The sequence below is a fragment of the Acanthisitta chloris genome, unplaced genomic scaffold, assembly GCF_000695815.1.
Source record: "Acanthisitta chloris isolate BGI_N310 unplaced genomic scaffold, ASM69581v1 scaffold7028, whole genome shotgun sequence".
NCBI classification, from domain to species: domain Eukaryota; kingdom Metazoa; phylum Chordata; class Aves; order Passeriformes; family Acanthisittidae; genus Acanthisitta; species Acanthisitta chloris.
In genome coordinates, this window is record NW_008687660.1 from 123,190 (window position 1) to 147,188 (window position 23,999).

At 36.3% G+C, this 23,999-nt stretch overlaps 1 protein-coding gene across 1 annotated transcript in view; it reads left to right on the forward strand.

Annotated features, from left to right (window-relative positions):
• NAALADL2 (N-acetylated alpha-linked acidic dipeptidase-like 2) overlaps positions 1 to 23,999 on the forward strand; it is a gene marked incomplete at its 5' end in the record, with an annotated part of 192,889 nt that overhangs the window by 114,329 nt on the left and 54,561 nt on the right. The window contains 2 exons of the mRNA XM_009080703.1: positions 3,568 to 3,714; positions 18,216 to 18,311. Of these exons, the coding sequence (XP_009078951.1) occupies positions 3,568 to 3,714; positions 18,216 to 18,311 (243 nt within the window). The remainder of the gene's footprint in view (positions 1 to 3,567; positions 3,715 to 18,215; positions 18,312 to 23,999) is intronic.

Here is a 23,999-nt window from a genome sequence, read left to right on the forward strand (position 1 = left end):
AGGAACAGCTGACTTGCATTAATAGCAATATGTAAAATCAATCAGCAAAGACAGAGAGCAAAGCAGGCTGTTTAAAGCCAAACCAGATAATCAGCTGGGGAAAAAAGGGAGTATGCTCACCATAGAATGAATACAATTCTTAGAAATTCCATTATTTTTTTTCCTGTAGACTTTGGTAGTAAGGCCCAGCAACATGTAACAATATTTTTTTAAGAACTGTCAAATCTTCTTCCTCTAATTATTTGTTTGTCAGAGTGTATCAGGTGTTTGCACAGGAGAGATATATACTTCTAACTCCTTTGCTGTGCAGCTTTTCTGGCCTTTACTACCTGTTGTTGATTTAGCATAACACGTTTACAGCCATAAAATGCTCATCTGTTGCTTTCTGCATTTTACATTCTCTGCAATTAATTTTAAAAGATCTGTAGCTCTTTGTTTAGATAATTTTACTTCATCTAGATAGTCTTTCTCATCATGCTTCAGGTTCTTAATTGTATTTGCCTTGCACCAGTTCCTAACACAGGTGGTGATTCAGCTCAAGAAATAGAGATTGATTATGGATGAAGAATAAGCTTCCTTGCTGTAGTTCAGAAGCTTGAATCATTGACATATTGCAAGAATAATTGCTCATTCTTTATTTGTCCTGATGAAAACTCCTTAGACATTTTAATCCATTTTCAAAAGCTGATAATTTTTTTAGTTAAGCTGAAGTCACATAAAGAAAAGATGACCAAAACTGTCGGGTACTCGTCTCTAGGTGGACAATGAACTATCAAAATGGCCAATAAATTACTACTTTTTTATTACAGGGTTTTGTTTATACCACGATTTTAACATTGCAGCAGAAGGCACCTATGAATGCTTAGCTCTAATTAGTGGTAGAATAAGGTCTGCAATAAAGTAACACTTGGTTATACTTTAGATGTGTCAGATCTATTTTAGACCATTAACCCAAATTAAATGTATTTAATGGGCCATATGGTACTCTTAATTTTCTCAGATTTGTTATATAAACCTGTAGCATGATGCTAAAACCCAAAATGAACTCCAGAGAAATCAAATTACTCAATTACGAACAGCATGTGCATCCTTGCACTGACACGAAGCTCTCCTTTATTACTGGCTGACCACATGGCTTGGTTTTCTCCCAGTTTGAAGGGAGGGTTTGATTGACACAGCAGAGCACAGCCTGAGCAGCTGAGTGCTCTAAATATTGCTAGTATGTGTTTTTACTGTAAGGCTGACTAACTAAAGAAGTAGAGTTTGGCTACTCTACAACAGGGAGTTAGTTGTGTGTTGCTGATAATTTATTCTAGATGCATTTTTTTAAACATAATTTTATTACTTTTATTAAGTTTATTAATTTTAGGACATTATTATGATTTGCATTAAAGTCCATTAGTTTTAGGAAACATTTTATTTGTTTAATAAATACAAAACATGCTAGATGAACTTTGCAGTCATTACCAAAGAGTTGAAGAATGCTGATGATGTAGAAACCGTGTAATAATAAAAAATGGGAAGAGAACAGTATTTTGCATGTAAAGCATTCTTCCATATTAGTGCTGTATTAAATATTTATTGTTGAACTAGTAATTATCAGGGGCTTGTGTGTCAGAACAGTGAAAGTGGAACAAAGCAGTTGAGCTCTTTAAATGCAGTTCTATTGAAGTGAACGTTGCTGTCACAAAGATTAAATCCTATGCCATCAAGGATGGTGAGGTAAAGCACCAAAAGTACCATATCTCACTGTGCTCTTAACCAAATCTCTAAACGTTTCATGTATAAATGTTCATGCATAAAAAATATTTCAGTGTAGCTATAGTGAGGGGGGAAAAAGTAACATATTGTTTCTGAATATTCAAAGTGGAATGTAAAAGGTTTTTCTGAGGGGCAGAATGCTGGGTACAAGTCTGACTTGGGTTTCTGAAAAAGGAAGGCTTCTCTTTCTTCAGTTCCTGGTATGCTAGCAGAAATTGGGGTTGGTAATTTCAGAATTAACTGTCAAATTTTGTATTTCACGTAATTCAGTAAGCTTTTAAACATTAAAGGAAGAACAGGCTACTCATCTTTATGGAACTTGACCGGCTGTGTTGGGCAGTCGGAGGAAGTGAGGAGAATCTCATCGACATGGCAGTGTAGGACACTGTGGGATATTTAGGCATTTTATTCCTGAAAGGAGCAGTGGATCTTGTATGTATATATATATATATATATGCCTAAAATTATAAACATGACTTTTTGTGTGGATGTGTACGATGTGAATGGGAAAGGTTGTAGAAGATACAAGTGTGGTTATCTAAAAACACCTTTGCAATGAGTATGTAGTTTGAGCTTCTGCCATTTCTCTTGTAACTCTTTGGACAGACTTTGCACAGTTGTGAATGTAAGAGTGGAAGAAGCAGAAATGTTTGACAAAAGTAAAAAGGGAGAGATATAACCACCTTCCAAAAATACTTATGAAATGGAAACTATTTCTTGAAGGTATTTTAAAATAAGTTTTCTATGAGAATCTGAAGCCCTTATTTAAACTGGGTAATATGCAATTGCATTCTTCATAGCGATGAAATGAAACTGTGAAGCAATAATTATGCTAATTTTAAAAAGAAAAAATACCAAGATTTGTCTCTGTCCAACTCTTAAAACATTTTCCTGATAACCTCAGGGACTTTGATGTACAGAATGGTGTATTTTAGTGTTAAAGGAGAACCAATCTTACACCGTTCTTGTAGCAAGCTAGTAATTTAGGAGGTTGATGTGAGGAAATTATGTTGTACTATATAAATTGTTAGCTAAATGCAAATAATCTCCAGTACTTCTACATTCTAGCATTCCTGAAAAGAAACGTAAGTAGCTTACTTACTATAATAGATGTTGAAAGCCTTTGTGCCTACTGTTTATTAAGTATTTAATTACCTGATGTCTTTGTAATCTACACTAATATGTAGCACTCAATCTGGGGCTTGATTTCCAGTTCTCTTCTCATATTTATTACGGTACTGTTGCTAAGATTTCACCATTAAATACTTACGTGAGAGAAATACAAAGATGTCACTAACTAGAATTGTTTTAAAGCAATTTACCCAGAAAATGTTTATTATGTGTCTTTATCCTTTTAATTCTTTTTGTCTTAAGCCCTAGTCTGCAATTGTGGCAAATTCTTTGCACTGTTAGCATTTCATAGACCATAGATACCTTGAATATGATCATCTCATTCAGTTTTTTGTTGTGGCAGAGCGTGTGATGAACTGAATAAAGGATTGATTCCATAGTAGTTGTTAAAGACCTCAAAATGTGCTTCCAAAAGGCACCATGATGACCTCTAACCTCCTGGCCAGTAAGGGACATTCCATATGCCTGACTTCTTCTCTTGCCTTCCCTAGCATCTCAATTAGATATGACTTTCTTTGTCCTCTGAAAGACCCAGCCATGTTGCAGCACACTTCATTCTCCGCTGTATTCAAGATGCTTCAACATAAAAAAATGCTCTGTAAATGAGATATTGCTACAAGTCATTAAGAGTCTGGTTGCAAATAAATACAACTTTGATTTGTGTTTGTTTTTCAGAGCCAGAGCTTCAACTGTGTGGAAAAGACTAGATGTCCAGGATCTAATGTGAGTTCTGTGCAGATACAAGGGGATTCAGATTACTTCATCAACCATCTCGGAGTACCTGCCACACAGTTTTCTTATGAGGACATCAAAACATCAGAGGTAGTTATTCATAAAAATGTGCAAACTGAAAATAACAGAAATATAGAATTGTGTCTTCTCAAGTTTTATCCTCACATGACAAGCATGTTGTAGTGGAAAGTTATCTCCAGTAAGTGCATTTTTTTAGGCCTGCAGAGGATTACCACAGAGCTTCAAAGTGACTGTTTTTATAAGGATATGGCAATCAATCACATAAAATTTGGAGTACATTATGTTAAAAATGTTAATATTTATGATGATATTATAGGTTTTGTACTATCTAACCCAACTTTTCAGACTTTTCAACATAGAGGAAAGAGGTATTGATGTATTTTTTTTAAGGAACAGTGGATGAGACAGCCTTCAAAATGAATTCTATATCCATTTTCATACTGTGAGCAAAATAATGATTCTCTAGTATAAATGTTGGCAGTAAAGATCTGTATTCTTGATTGGTGTATTTAAAACACCACGTTCTTTTTCAGTCCCTCACCCTCTGGAAGGTAAGTGGAAGGAAGAGGCATGTTATGGTGTTTGGATATTGTTGGAATTGGACATAGGTAAACTGTTAGGAAAACTGCTCCTTCCTCAGCCTTCACTACTCCAGAATATTTGCACTTAGATAACTCAAACCTACCCTCAGTTGGGCAGCTGAGAATCAGGCAGCCTGGCATTAGTCCTTTAAAGGCACAGGAAGCATGCAAAAAGGTATGTGTTTTCTGGTAAATGTAACGATGCATCGACTTCATATCCTTGTTATTTCTCTTCTTGCACTGTGCTCATCTCCATATGAACACATCTTTCCAAGTTCAGGAACTAAACTGAAGCTGGGTTGAGCTGGAATGCTTCTTAACACTGCATGTTGATATGCTTCTTTTTCACAAATGCAAAACAAAGTAGAGATATGCCAAATATGGAGCATTGCTGTCATGTTGTTGTGTAAATTAAAATAGATTAAGTCAAGAATTTAACTAAATAAGGAGACTTCTGTTTCTAAACATCATGGCACCTATTCGACAAAGTTTTCTGTTTCAGATTAAACACAAGGCAAAGGCTGTAAGGAAAATGTGAGGGCAGAAGATGTATGAATGCAATGTTTATGACAGGCTTGTGGTCCAGAGCAAATTTTTGTTGTCACTTAGCAGCTATTCCACATAGTTTTCCTTCAAGATCTGTGCATGTAGGATCTGTAGAGCATGAGAAATAATCTGCAGTCTTCAATATATCAAAATAGTAAGTATTTCCCAGCAACATTTACAATACAAAGACTGAAGGTTCCTTTGGCTGTTGTCATTCTTAGTGTTCAGTTAACCTTGTAAATGTGCATTTTTTTCCTCTCAGAATGACTCAGCAATGTAATTAAAATCACAAAAGAAAGTATTTTCAGATTTGCTAAAATACTGCCCTGTAAATTTGGTTCTCTGGTAAAAGCTCAGCTTTTGTCCTTGCAAAATAATTTCCTAGAAATAAAGTTGATAAGTGTAATGTGCAGTCTTGAAGTAGACGTACTGCTCTTCTCAGATTGTAGGAGATGTTGACCTCATGGGATCTTGTACTGCACTTCTCAGACTGTAGGAGATGTTGACCTCATGGGATCTATTTTATGTGAGAAATAAATCTGCTTGGCAGAATATGTAAATTTCACTTAGCAAGAGGATGGATTTTTTTCCTAAAAGTCAGGCTACACAGAATGATTTAATTTGGATTATTTGCTATATTTTTGTTATTTTTTTGTACTGAGCTTTAGCAGTCCTTCAAAAGATGCACTTGTTTTCTCTCCTATGTTCCATCAGACAGGCAGTCTGTTTATTCTTTACTGTTTATTGCAATTGTTTATTGTGGTTTTTGTTTATTGTATCAAGCACATATTATAAGGTTGACAAATTATTGTGTGTTTACAACCATATCAATAAACATTATAGGAACTAATGTTATGCAGGTTAGTGACTGATTATAATAAACTGTTGTTTTGCAGGGAGGAATTTTTGCTTGTTTGTTTCCAAGCCATTCAGATTTTTAAACTGTGCCTCAGCTTTGTCAGCTTCATTGCAAAACAAGATTTGGGAAAGCAGATTTCAGAAATGGGCTGTTTTGACATGCTTTTGTAGACTAGCATTTTGCCAGGTTGGTTTTCTCTCCTCTCTCTTTCACTGCTGTGACCTATTCAGATTTTCTCTTTGTTTGGAATATACATTAGTTGTTTATTTTACCCACCTGTCAGCCAGCATGCAGTGTCACATAAAACTGATGCTGTTCCACAGTTGAAAAAACCTGTTCTGGAGTAAAAAAGCCCAAGACTTGTGCTTGTATTCTGCCTACAGAGCAACAGCTACAGGTCAGCTTTAGAAATGCATTTCTTACACAGTCAGTGCAACGCCAGTCCACAGAGAGAAGGTTATAAAAGCCTTTCATTGACAAGAACCTGAGGAGTAAATAAGAGGAAATAAAAGTTGTAAGAGGAAACATTCAGGCCAGAAGAGTAAGTAAAACTGTCTGGCTTGAAATTACGTAATACAGCGAACCACAGCCTCAGGGAGGTTAAATCTGCCTGGCAAATGCCCATGGTCAATCTCTGAGCCAGTAAAGTGAGTCTGAGAATTCAACCACTACTATAAAAGTGCACTGAGCAAAATGCAGCTCATTTATCCACTAGCAAAAAATATGTAGCTTTTTAGTCTCAAAGTAAGTAAACTTGGAAGAATTTATCAAGTGGAAAAAAAACATACTACCCCAATTTCCAAGGATTCTCTTGCAGTTGCTGAAGAAAGCCTTTCTCTTAATCTCTGGTGCACTGGATTTTCCTCCACATGAGGGTCACATTCTGATTTATAATGTGGTAGGAGAAAGGCTGATCAGATTTTCCTAATACTGCTGATTCTCTTACTTTCAGGAGGAGGCATACTCTTCAGGATAATGTTTAGTTTGCATCCAAATGACTATGTAGAGCCTCCAGAGAGAGACATAATGTTGATTTCAAATCTGATTTTCTCTGCTGCTGACAGCCCATGATTCTAAGTCTATGAGTCCTCACCTCAGCAGAGAACATTATTAGAAATATATTCACTTAGCTTTACATCAACAAGCAAGGGCCATATAAACTAAAAGAATTCTTAGATCATAGACTTGTCTTTCTTATTATCTGTACTGCAACAAAAGCTGGATATCAATTGAATTAGTTGTTTGTATCAGCATTGGTACTTCAGGAATAACAACTTGGAGCAAGTGAGTAAATTCTGATTTTTTTTTCCCACGTGTAGACTATTTCTATGCCCTTGAAAATATGTCATGTTTGTATGACAATGCATTTTCAAACAACAAAAAAAGATGTAATAGGTATAATGCATAAATATCCTCCATAGTGCTAGAAAATACATGCATATAGCAGACAGAAGTGTGGGTTTGGACACATCACTGTTCATCATGACTCTGCTTATTGTCTTGGATATAAATTCTTCACTTAGGGTATTTTTATTTTGTAAACAGAACATGTTATTTACATGACTGAAGCTCAGCTCTTGTTGCCTGATTGTAAATTAGGAGTAACTCTGAAAACATTGGGTATGGTGGTGTATGACCTGATGAACATGCATTCAGTTTCTGCTTGAATTCATCATACTTCTTTTTTTTTGAATGGATATATATGGATTGTGTACCTGTATAATAGAAAATACTGCTCTATCACTTACAGCTTACCCTGTTTCCTCTTCCCTTACACATCTTTTGTGTCCTTCTCTGTTGTTATTTTTGTTTGCATGTTAATGGGAATTCTAGTATTAAGTAGTTTATTTTAGTTGTGAGAGTGATATCTGAGTTCTTCCATATGAAGTAACATTCACTGTAGACTCAACTCTGCTCTTGTGAATGGCTGCCACAAAATACAAAAACAAGTGTTTAAAATTATTGAAACTTAACCTTTAGAGCAATAACAGGTTCATTATTCAAATCTGTGGCTGTGGTAACAGAAAGTGGTTTCAGTCACAGTGAATGCTTACTTGTTGGCTTGTATGAAATATCTTATAACTGGAGACATAAATGGAAAAGAAGCATGAATCCATGCCTTAAAATGTTGTTTGGCATTCATTTTTACACGGCATTTATTATGTAAAAGCAGCATGGTCTGGAAAATTTTGTGTTGTTTTCTGTCTCTAGCTATAGTTTTATATAGTTTTATCTGTTGGAGAGACTCAGAACTTCAGAAGTTTATCCATCCCTCTTCTTTTACCCTGCTTGTTTCTCATTTCTCTCCCTTATTTCTTTAAGCTTGGCCTTGTTTTTACGTGAGCATCATCTCTGTAATTTTCTCTCCTCTTAGAGGAGCACTTTAAAAATGTAGTTTGTTCTGATGGATTCAACATTCTAATTGCCTTTTTTCTTTCACAAAAGAGGACAGAGAAAAGTAGATTTGGATCTGTGTTTGGAGGTGTAGTAGTGAACTTCTTCCCTAAATAGAACCACCCCCCTAGTTAAAAGTTAATTGATTATGTCTTTCATAGCACAGTTTCAAGCACAACTGCTGAAGTCCTGGAGTGTAAGTAGATCACAGAGATGGAGAAAAATAGCCTTGCTGGGGCTGCCTAATGTTTGGGTACAAGAGAAAATACAAACTGGATTTTCCATGGTTTCAATTAGAGATTTGATTGTTTGTTCAGTATTGTAAATCAGACAGTATTGAACTCTTCAGCATATTGAGGCTGGCTCAATCACTTGCAAACTTAAGCTGGTACAGGAGTGTTTTGAGTTTTTCCCTGATGTAAATTGACTGTTACTATCCATTTCTGTGTTACTGCAGTCGAGAGTTTCACAAAGAATCCAATTTTGTTTTTTAAATTATGGCTAGATGGTTTCCTATGTTATCTGCATATTATTCGTCCTTCTCAGTGCATCTTATTACATAATGATTCTTATCTGATAACACAGAATCTTAAATCCCCTCTATGATAATGCGATAGGTTACATCAACATTAGCATTATCATTTTGTTCTGAGAGAAAACCAGTTACTGCACATGCACACGATTAAAACAATAACCTAACCTTTTTTGGTTTGTTATTTATTGATGGACACATATTTAGCATGAAACATTTCATGGTAGATGTCCACATTTGGGTATGCAGGACTTACAGAACATTTACTTTTACACCTAGACCATAAAAGTTGTTTTCCGTATCTTCACTGAAACTTAAGTACAGGCAAGAAGTATAAAAATTACCTGTCACATTATTCACGGGCTAGACCAAGATAGTGTAATGCCATGGACCACTAAGCTAATTTAGAAGAAAAATGAAAAGAGGTTTCTTTATAGAAGGCATTTGTATGTAATATATGTAGAAGAGCTTAGAATTTTGACAGTTTGAGATTGTATCCTCTTTAGAGAGAATGCATAATGATTTTTATTTCTATTGAAATATGCATAACTTTCTGAAGGTAACTTTCAACTTTCATTAGAGCCCTTAAAAGTGATTTTCACCTACGCTGATGTAAAACAGAGGCCACTAAATCTTAACTCTTCAGTGAATGTGGCTTCTCGGTTGTTTTTACTGTCCTCTGCTTCCTCCCTTCCCCCCTGTCCTGCCCTCTTTTCTTCCTTTTTTATCACTCTTTGGGGAAACTTACTGCAGTTTCGTGGTTTCAGTATTTACATGCTTAGACTGACACATTGTGCACTTCTTTCAAAAGAAATCAAAAGCTTTCCAAGTTTCCGTTGTTAGGAGAAAAGAATCAGAAGAACTGTCCTTGATGGAGAGAACTTAGGGTCTAGTTTACTGAAAAAGAACTCCCATGTTACATGCTGCTTTTGTCTCTTTCATGTGCTTATGTTAGTGTAGAGGGAGGTCTTAGGCAGAGTGCTCTTCAGTGCATCTGTCTTGTGTCTTTTCTAAAGTGAATAGGAAACTGGTGTTTGTACCACGTGTGCACACTTTACTTTTATATGCATATGCATTTAAGTATATAATCACCTTGGCATTGTGGAAAGAAGCAGAGTCCATGGTACAGTTTTAACTCCACAAACACAACCTTGTACCTGTGTGTGTACATCTAAACCAAACCTATCTTGTCTGACCTATGGTATCCTTTATTTAGAGCTGGGTTTGTATAACTAATGTAGTTCACTGGTCAAACATTTCCAGTGCTTAAAGTCTATCAGCTTTTATGTTCTGAAGTTTCAGATCTCTGTAGTCCTAATGCAGTTATCTCAACATCTTGCATCACTCGTTATTTGCATTATTAATCTCATTGATACTCCATATCCAGATTATTTTACTTCTAGTATGTCCTTCAGTATGTCCTTTCCAGCTAGGAAAGACTTAGTATGGCTACATATTAAGTATGTAGTCTTGAGATTTCTGACTGACTATATGGATTATCTACAGCTGACCAGACCCTTCTGGTAAATGGTCTGCTGTTTTTTCTTATTCTTTGTCTTCCTTGATTAAATGTCACCTAATACCAATTGATTTATCAGAGGCAAATATATTCATCAAGATGTTCAATTAGAAGCATCATGGCATCACTTTCTTTGAAATGAAAGGATCAGGGTAGACCATATATGAAGACATGGTGTGCTTATGCCAGTCTTAGCTGCTCAAAAGAGAATTTCAGGGCTTGTCACATGTGTGTGTCACATTCGTCTTTAGAAGAGAATTAGTGCTGATTGTTTTAGCCTGTAATTCCAGGGAAGGTCTTCCCAAACAGAAGCCATGTTTCTGCTTCTGTATCTAGGCTCACAGGGAATTTGCATAACAGCAGTGTGTTTCTATGATGATCTGCAATTTGGTAGTTTTTCCATCTAAAAATACAGCTCTGCATGGCTCCTCTCATTCCATGTTTTACTCCTTTCTGCCTGGTATATGTTAAATTTTTTAAGGATATAACACAGCTGGTAGTTGCCCATTGGGAGATACTGGAGGTGTTTCATGCATGTATGAAAGAATCAAAGTCCTAGTGTGCTTAGTATACCAGAAAGTCTTTGCAAAGAAGCAAATGTGTATCAGCCTCAGAACAGCAGGTTGCTTGGGAACCCAGGATTTTCTTTTCTGAACTGTCTCTGGAGAGTTTGATGCTGTTGCATTTGATGTTGAGAGTTTATTAACTATGTAGTAGAACTTCATGGTCAACAAGGTATAGCAATGGGAGTTAGTTGTGTCAGGGTGAAAAGAGAGGTTTCATTTTTGTTCATGGACAAGTGGTGAACTGCCAGTGTGTAACAAAATATACTTCAAACAGTCCCCAGTAGATTGCCTTGGAACTGCTCATGAAGGTAGGTCCAAACCACAGCTGTCTTTCTAACTCATGGGCTATGCTGTCTTAATAATAGCTATGCTTTTCTTTTCCATAGTATATTTCCTCTGTCCAATGTTTTCTCTTTTCTGTCTGTAGCATAAAGTGGTGCTTTTTAATTATTCAGTTCAGTCAGGGGTTAGTGTAGTATTCACCAATATTTCATTAATACATTAGTCCATCTGTTCACTTGGACTCTAATTTAGTTGAATTTGGTAGCGAGAGCATGCTGAAATTGTTAAGGTTAATGACTCAGTGTTTTACAAGACAAAATACATTTGATGTTCAATTGATTGCTTGAGTTGTTTTATTGAATAATGGGAATATTTACCTACTTAATTTCATGGCAGAACATCTTTGTTATTGCACTAGTGCTAGTGAAACTGATGGCATCCTCATCAGCTGGATACATTGCTCCGCTCCAAAAAAATCTGTTTGGTCTCACAAATCCTGGTGCTTTGATGTCCCAAACATTTCATGGTGCATCCAGAAGGGGAAAATTCTTTACATAAACTTGTCTTATGGTAACAAAACCACACAGCTTCTTCAGCATTCATTCACACTGCATGAGTACATGTTGTTGCTGTAAACTCTGTCCTTGTGGATTCTCCGGTAGTCTCTTCAGTTTCTTGGAATTGACTGAGAACTGTTGACAGTCAGTGGAAGAAAGACAGCCTGAAAGTTAACAGGGTCAATGGGATATGGGAAAATGTGAGAAATTTTCTTAGACACCAATTAATTGCTTCTGTTTGATAGCCTGGTGAAGCATCTAGTTACTGAAAATATATATTATCTAAGGACAGATGTCACTGAATTATCTGTCTTCACTGGAGAAGTAAATAGCATGTTGCATTCAAGGTAATGCTTTAACATTGTCCTTCTGAGTGGCTAAATTCAACAGACTAAACATCTTCTGGCAGAGTATCTGGAATAAGTATCAGAACTTGTTTTGTGTCAGTAGGTATTAGTAGTGTGACATTCAGTTTTGTCTTTTAATGCTTGGGGGAAAATCAAGATGATTAACAGCAGTGACTTGAGTCAACGATACATTCTCTCCAATAAAATTTGCAATATTCGATATATCTTATTGTGGTCATTAAAGAACTGGCTAGTAAGGCTTTCAATAAATAAATAGTGTCTTTGAAAACATGGCTATTCTTAGCAGAAGCCAACTTTTATTCTCACTGCAAGGTGGTGAGCCTCCCACCTACACATCTGGCCACAGGCAAGCATCAGATTTCTTCATTCAGCATAATAAATTTAGGGGGTTTTGAGCAATAAAAATTAAAACTGGGAACAGTAAGCATTGAATAAGGAAATAAAAACATGGTGATTGATAACAGTTGTGACTGAGAAAGACACTGTCACTGGGATTCATGACTTACAGCAGGACATTGTTAGGATGATCTTCCTGGCACTGCATGTTTCTACATAATTCGAATGCTTGCAATTCATCAAAAATGTAACAAAATGTTCTTGCATCCTTCACACAACACATCCAAGAAAAGCTGTTCTCTCTTAGATGTAGTAAATCTGAGCTGAGCCTGCTATTTCTAACATTATGAAACTTTGGGAAGATCCTCTGTGAGGTTCCATATTCCTGGCTTGGGCTGCTTTCTCCTACCTAAACTGCTGATTTTGCTTTCAGTTTAAAAAACATGAAGGGAAAACTCTGCAGAGGATTAAAGCTAGGCAAGTATCTTGATATCTTAAAAGTTGCTTTCTTTGTGCTGTGGTCTGTGAATTTATAGCTTTCCAGTGATTATTTCAATTCACTTACTAACAAAAGGAAGAAAACATTAAATTAAAAGAGATGAGAGAAATGTGCTTATATTCTTTTCCTGTCTGATGACTCTTGGCTTGAGTTTTTCTGGCTGCAGTTGAGTTGAATAATAAAATAACTTGTGCAGCAGTGATTCCAATTCTGCCTCTCCTGTCTTCTGTGCAGTCTTATTTGGCAGACCTTGCTCATTTTGTCCAGCATTCGGTGGCATCACAAGGTCATTGCATGTCTTTACCAGAACATTCAAACAGAAAATGGATATGCTTTTGTTTCTTTTCTAAAAGATCTTCAGTAAACTGAAACGGTGAAAGTACCAAAGAAAAAGATCTAGTCCAAAATTCCTTCTGACATGCCCAATTTCCAGAGTAGGGACATTCTTACTTTGAAGACATGTTAAGCTGTGGCAGTTGCAGTGCTTTGCTGTATGAAAATAATTTAAAAGCACACATTTTATGTCTTTTGTTTCATTTAAATAATAGTCAGTGAAAACCAACTTTTCTATTGCTTTATGAGCCTTTGTGGATGGGGGGGGACTTTAATTAGATATCTAGAGCACTTCCTAGAAAGGGAAGAGTCAGCTTACTAGTAAGATGGAGAGGCATGAACTCTCCTGTAATATATTTGCAGCTTAAAGGGCCTTTACTGGTGACAAATTCTATATGTAATATATTAATGCCTCGTATTATTCCATTGATTCAATCTCACCCATGCATTAGAGAACCATAGTTTGGCTTCAGTATCTTCTATACTACACAATCAACTTTTTCAGCAAATCTGCTTCAGTCTGCAGCACCCTCCCAAACTAAAAGTATTCCAGATAGCTGATGATAACCATATGTTAGTCTATGAGATATCCTTTTCTATTACTCTTTTTTCTATCCTTCTTACAGTCAAACCTCTGCTTCAATCACTCTGCCAGGAGAAAAAAATAGGTGAGGTGAAACACCTGTTTCACAAAGGAATGCCATTGTGTATTTGCTGCCAAGACACTGTATGCCAATTGCTTGACTTAGGGTAAAATGGAAGAAGGAATTAGTGAGAGCCTGCGGTGCAGATTTCAGAGGTGTTTTTGTTCTCACTGCTCTCTGTTTATCTTTAGTCCTGATGGGGCTTTCTCCTTCATGCTGTGACAGAGTTTTGGCACTGGTTTTGAATACAGATAAAGACAAGTCCTCATGCAATTCTAAGCCTCTGGATTTACTGGGTAATAGTTTTGGCCATTGCATAACTTCATAGCTTGTGCTCTGCAGGTGACTTTAGCCTCCAGACTGAACCTGTCCCCAGGTTGATTCTGAAGATTTGCAGTGACTGCTTTGTGTTTTAGTGGCCAGATGATGCACGTTTGTGTATGTCCCTCAGCTTGCTGCAATTCTACTTTTTGTGCTCTTGTATTACAGAAAGGCAGAAATGATGAAACAGGTTGATAGCTCATAGAACAGACACAGCATGGACATGTGTGTATGCATACGTGGACAAGGAACAGATTATATTCTCAGTCCTGATTCAGCAAAAGCAACCCCTCAATTCTCATCTTCTAGATATTATTCTTTCATCTGTGTGAAGAAAATAAACAATTTCTTCTCGGCTTTCATCCTTCTTTTGCGTATTTGCTCTGCAGACTTCAGCAGTGTTAGATTAGCACGTTTATACTTTTAGACTACCTGTACAAATTTCAGAAGGATTTTTCCTCTCACTGCTTGCTCTCTGTTGTACCTACCTTGGTACCTTCTTTTGTCTTTAATGCAGTATAAAATTGGTGACACAAATATGATGAACTACCGAAGGGCAAATCTGGCCCACGTGTGGACAATTCAGACAAATTTTAACAATTCTGAAGTCAAACTGATTAAAAGAGTTTAGTCTTAAGACTGTGTTTTTGCAGATTGATCATTATTGTTGAGTGGAGAAACCACCACTATCTGTGACTCTTGAACCAACCAACCAAACAACGAAGAAAACACCTCCCCAAAAAAAAATTCTGGAGGTATTTATGTATTATTCACCAAGTTAACTTAGAGGGATGTCTTCTTATTAAAACTGTGCAATATTCAGCTGGCAAGGAAAATCTATTCAGGTATAAAATGAGAGCATATTAAGGAATTATTAATAATTTAAGTACATAAATTGAGAATTTTCCTAACTGGTAATTTTACTGTTTCTAAAGTAATAGTCGATGCACTATTGTCCTAGCCTAATAAAAAACTTGTTTGTTGCATGTATTTGCAAAGTATTTCTAGTTCTAACACAGTGTGAGTTAACATTTTATATATTTAAAACATTTTTTTTGCTTTTGTTTAATGACAGCAAAATAGATCTCTAAAGTATGTCTTGGTATTTTTTCTGTTTTGAATTAAAGCACCAGAAGTGCTGTGGGATTTTATTTGTGATTTTAAATGCATTGGTTGAAAGTTGGCATATAAATTGAAGGTATGTTATAAGACAGTACACAAGGGATGGTAAATTTAGTACCTTTAGAAGGTGAAACATTCTGTTCACTTAATTAGTTGAGGAAGGATAAGATAAGTTAGAAAAATGAGTCTAGTAAATCAAAAGTGAATTTTAGTGCAAGTGTCCCTCATAAATAAGCAAGAGTAAGCTAGGTCTGGGGTTTTAAGGGATTTTTGCTTGCATTTTCGATCTCCATTTAATTGATTCATAAATCAATTAATTACTGTCACAAGACCCGAGGGCAGCAGGAAATTGGGTTCAAATTAAAAAGAAAAGGAGGCAATTTGTTTTAAGATTGAAAGTTGAATGTTCAATCGAAGTTTAATCAGAAGTGACCCATTATTTGAAAAGTGGAACATCAATGTCTTTCTAATTTCACAGAATGCTTCATTAAATGAGTATTGAAAAGACCAGGTTAACTGATCATTCCAAAAGGAAGATGAGACAAAGGGAGGGTTTGGAAACCCGCTTTCAAATACATGTTTTGCTTGCTCATTTCTCTTCTGAACAGGTCATAGAGAAACCAAATGATGATGCTGGGAAGTCAAGGATTATTGCAGTGATCCTTTCTAGATTGTAGAGGTTGTATGATAAAAACATAAATTCATATCAGATGAGCAAATGTTCTTAATCCATTTGGATAGCTGTGTACCTACAGAACAATTTGCAAAAGAAAATAAACAGCACAGAGAAGAATTTCAAAGCATGACTGGAAGTTGGGCCTCCTAAATTTTAGGATGTCTCACAGTGGTCTGACCTTGAAAAAGTTTTTCCATAATTTAATCTCATTTTCAGGGCATTCAGCTGCACAATGCATAGAAGACTCTGCCCATTGTCAAACTGGGGGTGATACTAGTGCCTGCTAGGCACAAAGGCACATGATTTGTGTTTAGGAAGTGAGTGTGGGAGAGTATAAGGACAAGTGCAGCTGTATCTCCTACTGTGGTTGAAAAGCATAAAGGAATAACATAGTTGGTTGTAGTGTTCTTTGGGTTAGCATGTTTTTTTCTTAGCGCATATTTACTAGAAATTTGCTTAGCAAAACCAAAACCCAATACTCACTTGTTATTGTGAGCTTGCTGAAAGAATAAATGAGAAGTCTGATTCAGTTTCTCACTGTTGGAAAGTGTTGCTCTTGCTGTTAAATGCTGAGAGATACTCTTGGAACATCATCTAGACTCATCTCTCTGCCATGTGCTCCCTGGGATAAAGAGTAGGCTTCTGTTAGTTAGAAAGTTCATGCAGCTTTCTCTGATGAGCATATTGCTTGAAAAACAATAAAAGGCAAGAGAAACACAGTAACTTAGCCTTTCTAGTAGTTCTTTATGGAGGAGCCTTAAAGGGAAATAAAAAGGAAAAAACAAAAGAACAGCAACTGTTTTGAATATTGCCATTTATAAGTGCAGAGCAAGATTATTCCAGAAGTCAGCCAGTAATCTTTTTCAAGATCTTAGCAAGCAAGGTCTTGATTCCTTCATGTGCAAAATTACTTGCGACTTGTGATGTCCAAATGTGGTTTTGACTTTATTTGCCAATTGTTGCTTATTTACATTGTGTTCCTTCAAAAGGCAGAGGCTAGGGCAGTACCGAAGGTCGCTGGTTTACCTGACCCAGCTGCTGTGGTCTCAACTCAGTTGGGAGGTGTGTGTGTCTAGAGTAAGGTGGGAGAAAAGCCAGTTTAGCAGTGTCTCCCTGCTTTACAGGCAGCTGATCCATCAAGCTTTAGATTCCAAAGAAAAAATATTTGTCTAGATGAAGCAATAATCTGATCTTGTGTAGCAAATCTAATTCAGTAATCATCCCCTTCACTGACTCTCAGTAAGGTACTCAAGAGTGAATATAAATAATGTAATTATTTTTAAGTTATTGATTGCAATTATGTGAATGATGATGAACAGCATTAGTACCACTGTAGCAAAATCACAATGTTCCTCAATGGACCCACCAGTCAAATGACATGGCTGTGTAAACTAGTGTGCAAACTTAAAACAAGGATGAATAGGTGTTGAGATAATCTTGAAGTATGTATTTTATCTTTGTAATAAATTACTTTGTGCATCTTCTCCCTGAGAGCTAAAAAAAAAAGTTTTCTGAAAAGAGGAATTACTTCATTTATTTTTCCAGTACTTCCATGACAGCTTATGCAACACACAGATGCATCAGTGAACACAAAAATTTATGATTCAGTGCTAATTATATATTTATTTTTTTAAAGAAAGTGGTGGGAGTTTGCTACCAGAAATAATCTCCTAGAAACATATGGAAATACTGATAGAATGTTGATGATGGAGGAATTAATTTGTAGAAAAATTTAGCAAGTAAACTTACCAGCAATGTGATATAACTCCCATTTTAGATATCTGGGCATGTTTGATGCTTGGATTTTTTTTTAATTGTTTTAATTTTCTTCTGTCCACCTGGTATTGATTTGTTTTTATCTTGTGACAGCAGCCTGACTTCTTGCTTTCTTGCAGAACAAGAAGAGATGAACATCATCTACAAATAATATATTAATAATTCCTCATGTTAAAAGAGTGTCCAAGATAAAGTATATCGTATTTGGGAATTAACAAAAATCCTGTATTATGTAGATGGTTTTGCTGTGTAGAGAAGTAGGATGGTTGCAGAAGATAAAAGAGTATAATTCTTTGATTATTTTCTTTATATTTATTCTGAAGACTTAAATAATAACATATTTAATAAAATGTCTGACTCCTGCTTAGCTCGGAATGAAAGCTGTTGGGATATTTTTTCTCCCTGTAGGCAAAATTTTAGCTGCTTTGGGAAGCATAACTACAAAGACAACTGCCACTCCAGAAATAAGACTTTGGTTTTTTTATTTTGCTTTTATGGGAGACTTGGAATGAGTTAATTAGATCAGTGAAATAAGTTTCATAATACCAAAACTTAAGAACAATTTGAAGGGTTTTTCAGTCTCTCAAAAAAATCCAATAAGAATTTGAAGAAGGGAATCAATGTGGAACCCTAAAAGGCTGCTCCTTTCTTTCTCACAGAATTCTAGCTTTCTCTCTGAAGCTCTATTTCCTGTACATGCAACAAAAACTGAAGAGCTGGATCCCTCCTTCAGCCTGCACGAGACCATTGGCAAGGTAAGAGAACTGTAGATCTCATTTATACATACTTTCCTTAAAATTTGTTAATAATTTTGACTGATAATCTGTTATTTTTCTGTGACTACTTTGAATGTAGTGAAAGGTTGTTGAGATTTTTTTTTTCCCTGAGATCCACCTTTGGAACATTCTTTACTGTTACATTGGTCAACTTGTGTGATCAAAACAGTTTTATGTGTAAATGCATCTTTTCATGTGATTGAATTGTATTTTGCATGTTCCACCTTAAACTTACTGGCGTGAATACAGGACATTGAGCCCCAGTTGATGAGAGGAAGTAGCAAGTTTGTCCCTGTCCATTTTGTGAGTGGAGAGGACTCTCTGAGGGCACCTTCACATGCACAGGCACTTGGGTTTATGAGCTGTCACAGTGGTGCTTGCATGGGAGGAAGGGGTGGCCATCCTGTGATTCTGGAGAGTGCTCTACACAGGGGATGTTTCCAAAGTTAATGTGTTCTGACTCCCCTCTCATCACTCCAGTATAATACTCCCTCCATGTTATTTATTAATACAATCAAAATTACCTCCTGCTCTGAAGTGCTGCTTCTTCTGTCCCCTTAGCAAGCCCTGTTTCTACAAAGGGACATGACTACAAATAAGTCCAACTTAATGGATTCATACACTTCTTACAGTTGGTTATCTTATAAACCAGAGCAGTGTAGGCCTCACAGGTTTCTTTCTTTATTTGAAGCTCCTTCTTTTGGAAAAGCAGCTGCTGTTGAAACATTTTCTCTGGTAACAACAAAAATAAATTCAGAAAGATCAGCCATGTGCAGATTTAGCATGTGGGTATCTCAGCAAATTGTTTGGCAAAATAGACAGTGACTGGTCTTGGCACTCTGTTTTTTGGTTTTGTGTTTTGTTCTATAATATCTGTTTGTTTGCTTGGTTTAAAAAAAAAAAAAAAAGAAAGAAAGAAAGATAAAGCTCTTAATCCTAGCCATGGTTTTGAAGCTTGTCAGACTCTGACAGTAAAGGAATAACCATCACACAGGAGTCTTCTCTAAAGCCCTTTTAATGGAATTGATGTTTTTTAAACCATCCTTGGTGCCAAAGTGGCTGAAAAGATTCAGAAAATCTCTTCCCAAAGTCTGAGAGAAATAGGTGTGTAATTATTTACTGCATAGCTAATTTGTGATTTACCAATTAGTGTGTGATGGGCCATGTGTAATCTGAATAATCTGTAATTTAGTGTTTGCTCTATAATGTTGACTTGAAGCATTTTGATTCTGTTAAAATAGCTACATATTATTTTAAAGGGGGTCATTGAGCACTACAGTTTTCTTTGAAAAAACTTGCTGAAGATTGCACTAGGATAGAACTGTATTTCCATTTTGCTTTTCAGACTGTAGCCCAGGATGCTTTTATAAAGATTAATAGTATATGCAGCAGTGGAGTGAAATCCTCAGCATTTAAAGGAAATGATATAATATATTTAGTTAAATAAGCACCCTTTAAACTATTCCTTTGTCTGAAATCTTCATATTTTCATTGTGGTACTCTGAACAGATGAGACCAGTTTATTTCTCCACAAGATAATAAATCTCTGGCTTTATAACAAATCACTCATATGCAAACTTTGAGAAACATCTCTAGTGAGAAGTTAGCTTATAGTTAGAACTTACACTCCTCAGCTGGAAATTAATACTCCTCAATGGGTACCTGCCAACTGACTGGGTATATATTCCCTTGTAATTGCAAGTAAAACAGGTATCATACCTGCTTCAGAAACTAGCTTTTCATTTCAGAAGACTTTTCACACAAAACTGATTTTTTATGTTAAAAGAAATTACATATTGAAATATAATAATTTTAACATTTAATAATTTCATTTGACTTTTTTATTCTCATAAATGGTTTATCAAAATACTGGAAGCTGTAACTTTTTCTTCTTATTTTTCACTGCTTATGACTGACAGTCTGCTTTGCTTGTATGGCCACACAAGGTGGTGGAAAAGCTTGTGTTAGTTTGGGCAGGAAATTGTGTGAGGCCCTTCATCTCCCTGAGGCAAATAGGGCTTTAATTATTTTTATTTTTTTTCCTCCTATGTGAATGGCTAAGTAACAGTATAAAAATTTCAACTTAATTTTTATGTGAGGTTTGGTGTAAGAACAAATAATTAGCTAGTTGTGGCTTTTTCTCTCTGAAAAAATTTCATGAACACTTTGAAAAGGAGATTTCTGAATGTGGCAGAAAAATTGAATGAGAAGTGTGCAGCTATTAAGTGGATAGATCTGTAATCTGAGTGCTTAGAAGACCTAATTTGTCAGAACAATTGGCAGAACAGTTTATCTTAAGATCTTAGCACTTTAAAGGTGGATTTAAGGTGGATTGCTGCAGGAACCAGGCTGATCTGAAATAGTCAGAGAGATGTGTAGAATTCCTAGTAGTGAAGAACCAAGATATTCATTATAGAAGTGTGTTGTAGTACAAAACTTGCTGGTATCTTAAGGGAGATTTGCAGACCTTGTATTTTCAAGTGTGTTTTAAAAGACATATATCAAGTATTAAAATGGACAAGTGTGTGGCTCTGTGGCACAGAAGGGATTTTTCCATCTGACCAGAAGTCAGATAAAACTCTGTTGTTACCAAATGCGTAGTCATAAAACTATGTGCTATTTTTCAATAATTTAATCAGTGTTGTTCAGCACAGTGTTTCATGGTAACTTGTCAATCAGAGCATTTAGTACGTTAGAAAATAACTTGTGTTATGAGATGTGCTTACTGGAGTAACCTCATAAGACTGGGATTATGCAATTCTAAAAGCCTGAATGGCAGACCCCAACAGAGAGTGCCACTGGAGCCACTTAGCCATGATCAGCCATGGAAAAATCTCATATTGACTTTTACTTTGGCAGGCACCAAAGTATTGAAAGGCATTCCAGAAGTGACATAATTGGTTTCATGATGAGTTATGAGTGCTGACAGATAACTCTTGAGAAAATTATTAGTGATCCTGATTATTTTATACTCCAATTATGGAGCTGCATAACTGTAATGCAGTTAACTTCTAAACGTTAAATAAAACAGCAAGACAGAGGAGTGTTTCCATTTCTAGGGGAAAGGGGTTTTGTATAACATACTATGATATTTCCATTTTTAAAATATGTAAATACGTCCAAGATGATGACAGGCAGATTCTTTTCCTGAAGCAAATGGAATGAAAAGTATGCAAAAGGAATGTAAAGATTGCTGGACTGTTGGGAAATGAAGTTTGCGTTTTGACCACAGATAAGATGCAGCACAAGAACGTGGACTTGAGGCATTTTCTAACAGGATCATACTGTTCTGTTCCTCTGAATCATAGTGAGGAGATATATATTCCCATTTACCAATTGTCTAGTCCCATTGATTCTCTAATACAGGGAACACTCATTCATTTTGGCAATGTAGTGATACCCATAATTTTGTTAGTTCCTTTCTTTGTATTCTCCTTAATCTGGGGTTTGGTGCATGCTACCTCTGCTAAATATTTTTAGCTTCCTGCACAGTAGGAAATTAGCCCTTTTTTTATATGCCAAGATAGTACAACATGTCTAAATTAACATGAACGTGTCAAACCCTTACAATCCCAAAGACTGAGAGTACAGACTTTGAACCAGTAGAATAATATCGTTAACAGGACATCTATGTTTCAAAGTTTTACCAGAAACTTTTCTAACAGCAAGTTATTCCTGGCATAGCTATTTCAGCAGAGTACATTCACATTCCTATCTTGTTCCCACTACATTGTGTCCTTTTTGGGATCAGATAATTCTTGAAGAAGCTCTGTGGCATTGTGCTTGGGCTTGCCACTGGCCTCTGCATCAAGGCAGCTGTACATCTGGATTTCCATTGATGTATCTTCTGTTTTCATTTTAAAATATCCTCTTTGTAGAGCTAGAGGATTTGGCAGAATTTTAAAGATATCTGAACAGCAGAGACACATATTGCTCCAGTCAGAATTACAGCACTTAAAGTGTTATAAAGCTTGTATGGTGAATGCAGAACTAATCTGAAATATTCACCAAACAGAAGTCTGATGCAGCTGAATATATCACATATCCAAGCCAAACCCAGAAAACCCTTTGTCCTTGCAAGATCCAGACATATATGGTGGCGTTCCCCCATGTCCCTGTGTGTTGTGTACTATCTGAAAATTTTTGCTATGTGCCATGATTTCCATCATGAAAATGTGACACTTTGGAGTGTCAGTTTTCACAGGTAATTTCTCCAGTTAGCTTTCTTCAGTGATGTATTCTGTTCAATATAATTTTTTAAATTCCTGTGTTCAGTCTTGTATGCCAGACTTTCCCATTATTTCTCAGTCTCTTCATCATCATACCTCCAAAGGCACAGACCAACAGAACTCTCATGTCTTTTTAAATATGAATTATGTTATGATTTTGTGCTTTCAAGACAAATTATCCAAGCCTCCAGCCAACAAACAGGAATATGGACCAGAGGTAGGTGACAGAGATGCTGAATGAAGCACAGTACTCAGTGTATGAAGTGAGGACCAAGCTGAGGGACCTGATCAATATCCATATTTGAGACAGTCAACTATTGATACTTAATTTTTAGATGTGGAGTTTGACCTTGTTGTGATGATACCACCATTGTTGACACTGCATTTTAGATGCTCTGTCATCCATAGAAGCACCTGTATGGGGGTTTGGGCTGAGAAATTGCAGGATGATTTGGGGCATCTCTTCATTTTACTGTTTGTCCCCCCACAGCTGGCAGTAATTCATTGTGTTTCAGCAGCTCTTACCTGCCCCAAGGTGATGTAGCAGCATAGATGCAGCATATTTCTCCAATTGCCATAGTTGCTCCATAACTTAAACAACTTGTTTTGCTTTACTGACCAGCCTGTCATCTGAGCATCTTACTGGTATTTGTGGTGTAATGGTATTGGAGATATTCAAAGCAGAACTATATTGTCTGTAGTGACAGTCTGACTGAATTCACACAAAGCCAAACTTGTCTGAATTTTTCTGCAAAGCAGCACAGGCATACATACTTCACAGAAATTGTTTGATTTAGCACATCTTCTCTTAAGTAGACAAGTGAGACTTTTTGTTTTACCTTTAGCTTTCTTGCATGAAAGAGCATATAATCCAGTTCAAGCAGAGGGTAAATACAAACTTGCTGAAAATTCCCTTCTAACAATGTGTATTTTATTCTGTAGCTATTGTCAGTAGCAATAAAAACAAGAGCAAATCTGGTGCTATAAGCTGGCACAGTAACTTTGGGGATGCTCTATGAATTGTGGTGAACAGGGAAGTAACAACATTCAAAGGAAAAAAAACTGTCTGGGGATTTTCTCAGCATTAGATGTGAAAGAGGTGATGTTGCTGCTAAAGATGTGAGGTGTTCTGACAGACAGTCATACTGTGTTTGGCCAGACAACATATTCTCTATCTGCTTTAGCCTAGTTAGGGGAGATATGCTTGGAATTTTTCAGTAGTTCTTTGTTCCTAAAAGCAAGTAGCCTTAAGGACTCTTGCACTTTATACTTGAACTCTGATGGATAAAGACTAGGTAATAAAAATAAGCTGAAATTGCAGAACCCCTGGTAAAAATTTGATGAACCAGCTGCACCATCCAACACAGCTTCACTTGGTTCCGTCAGGTATTAAAAACCAACTCCATTCCCTTACCTCCCTGAAATTTTCCACATCTTT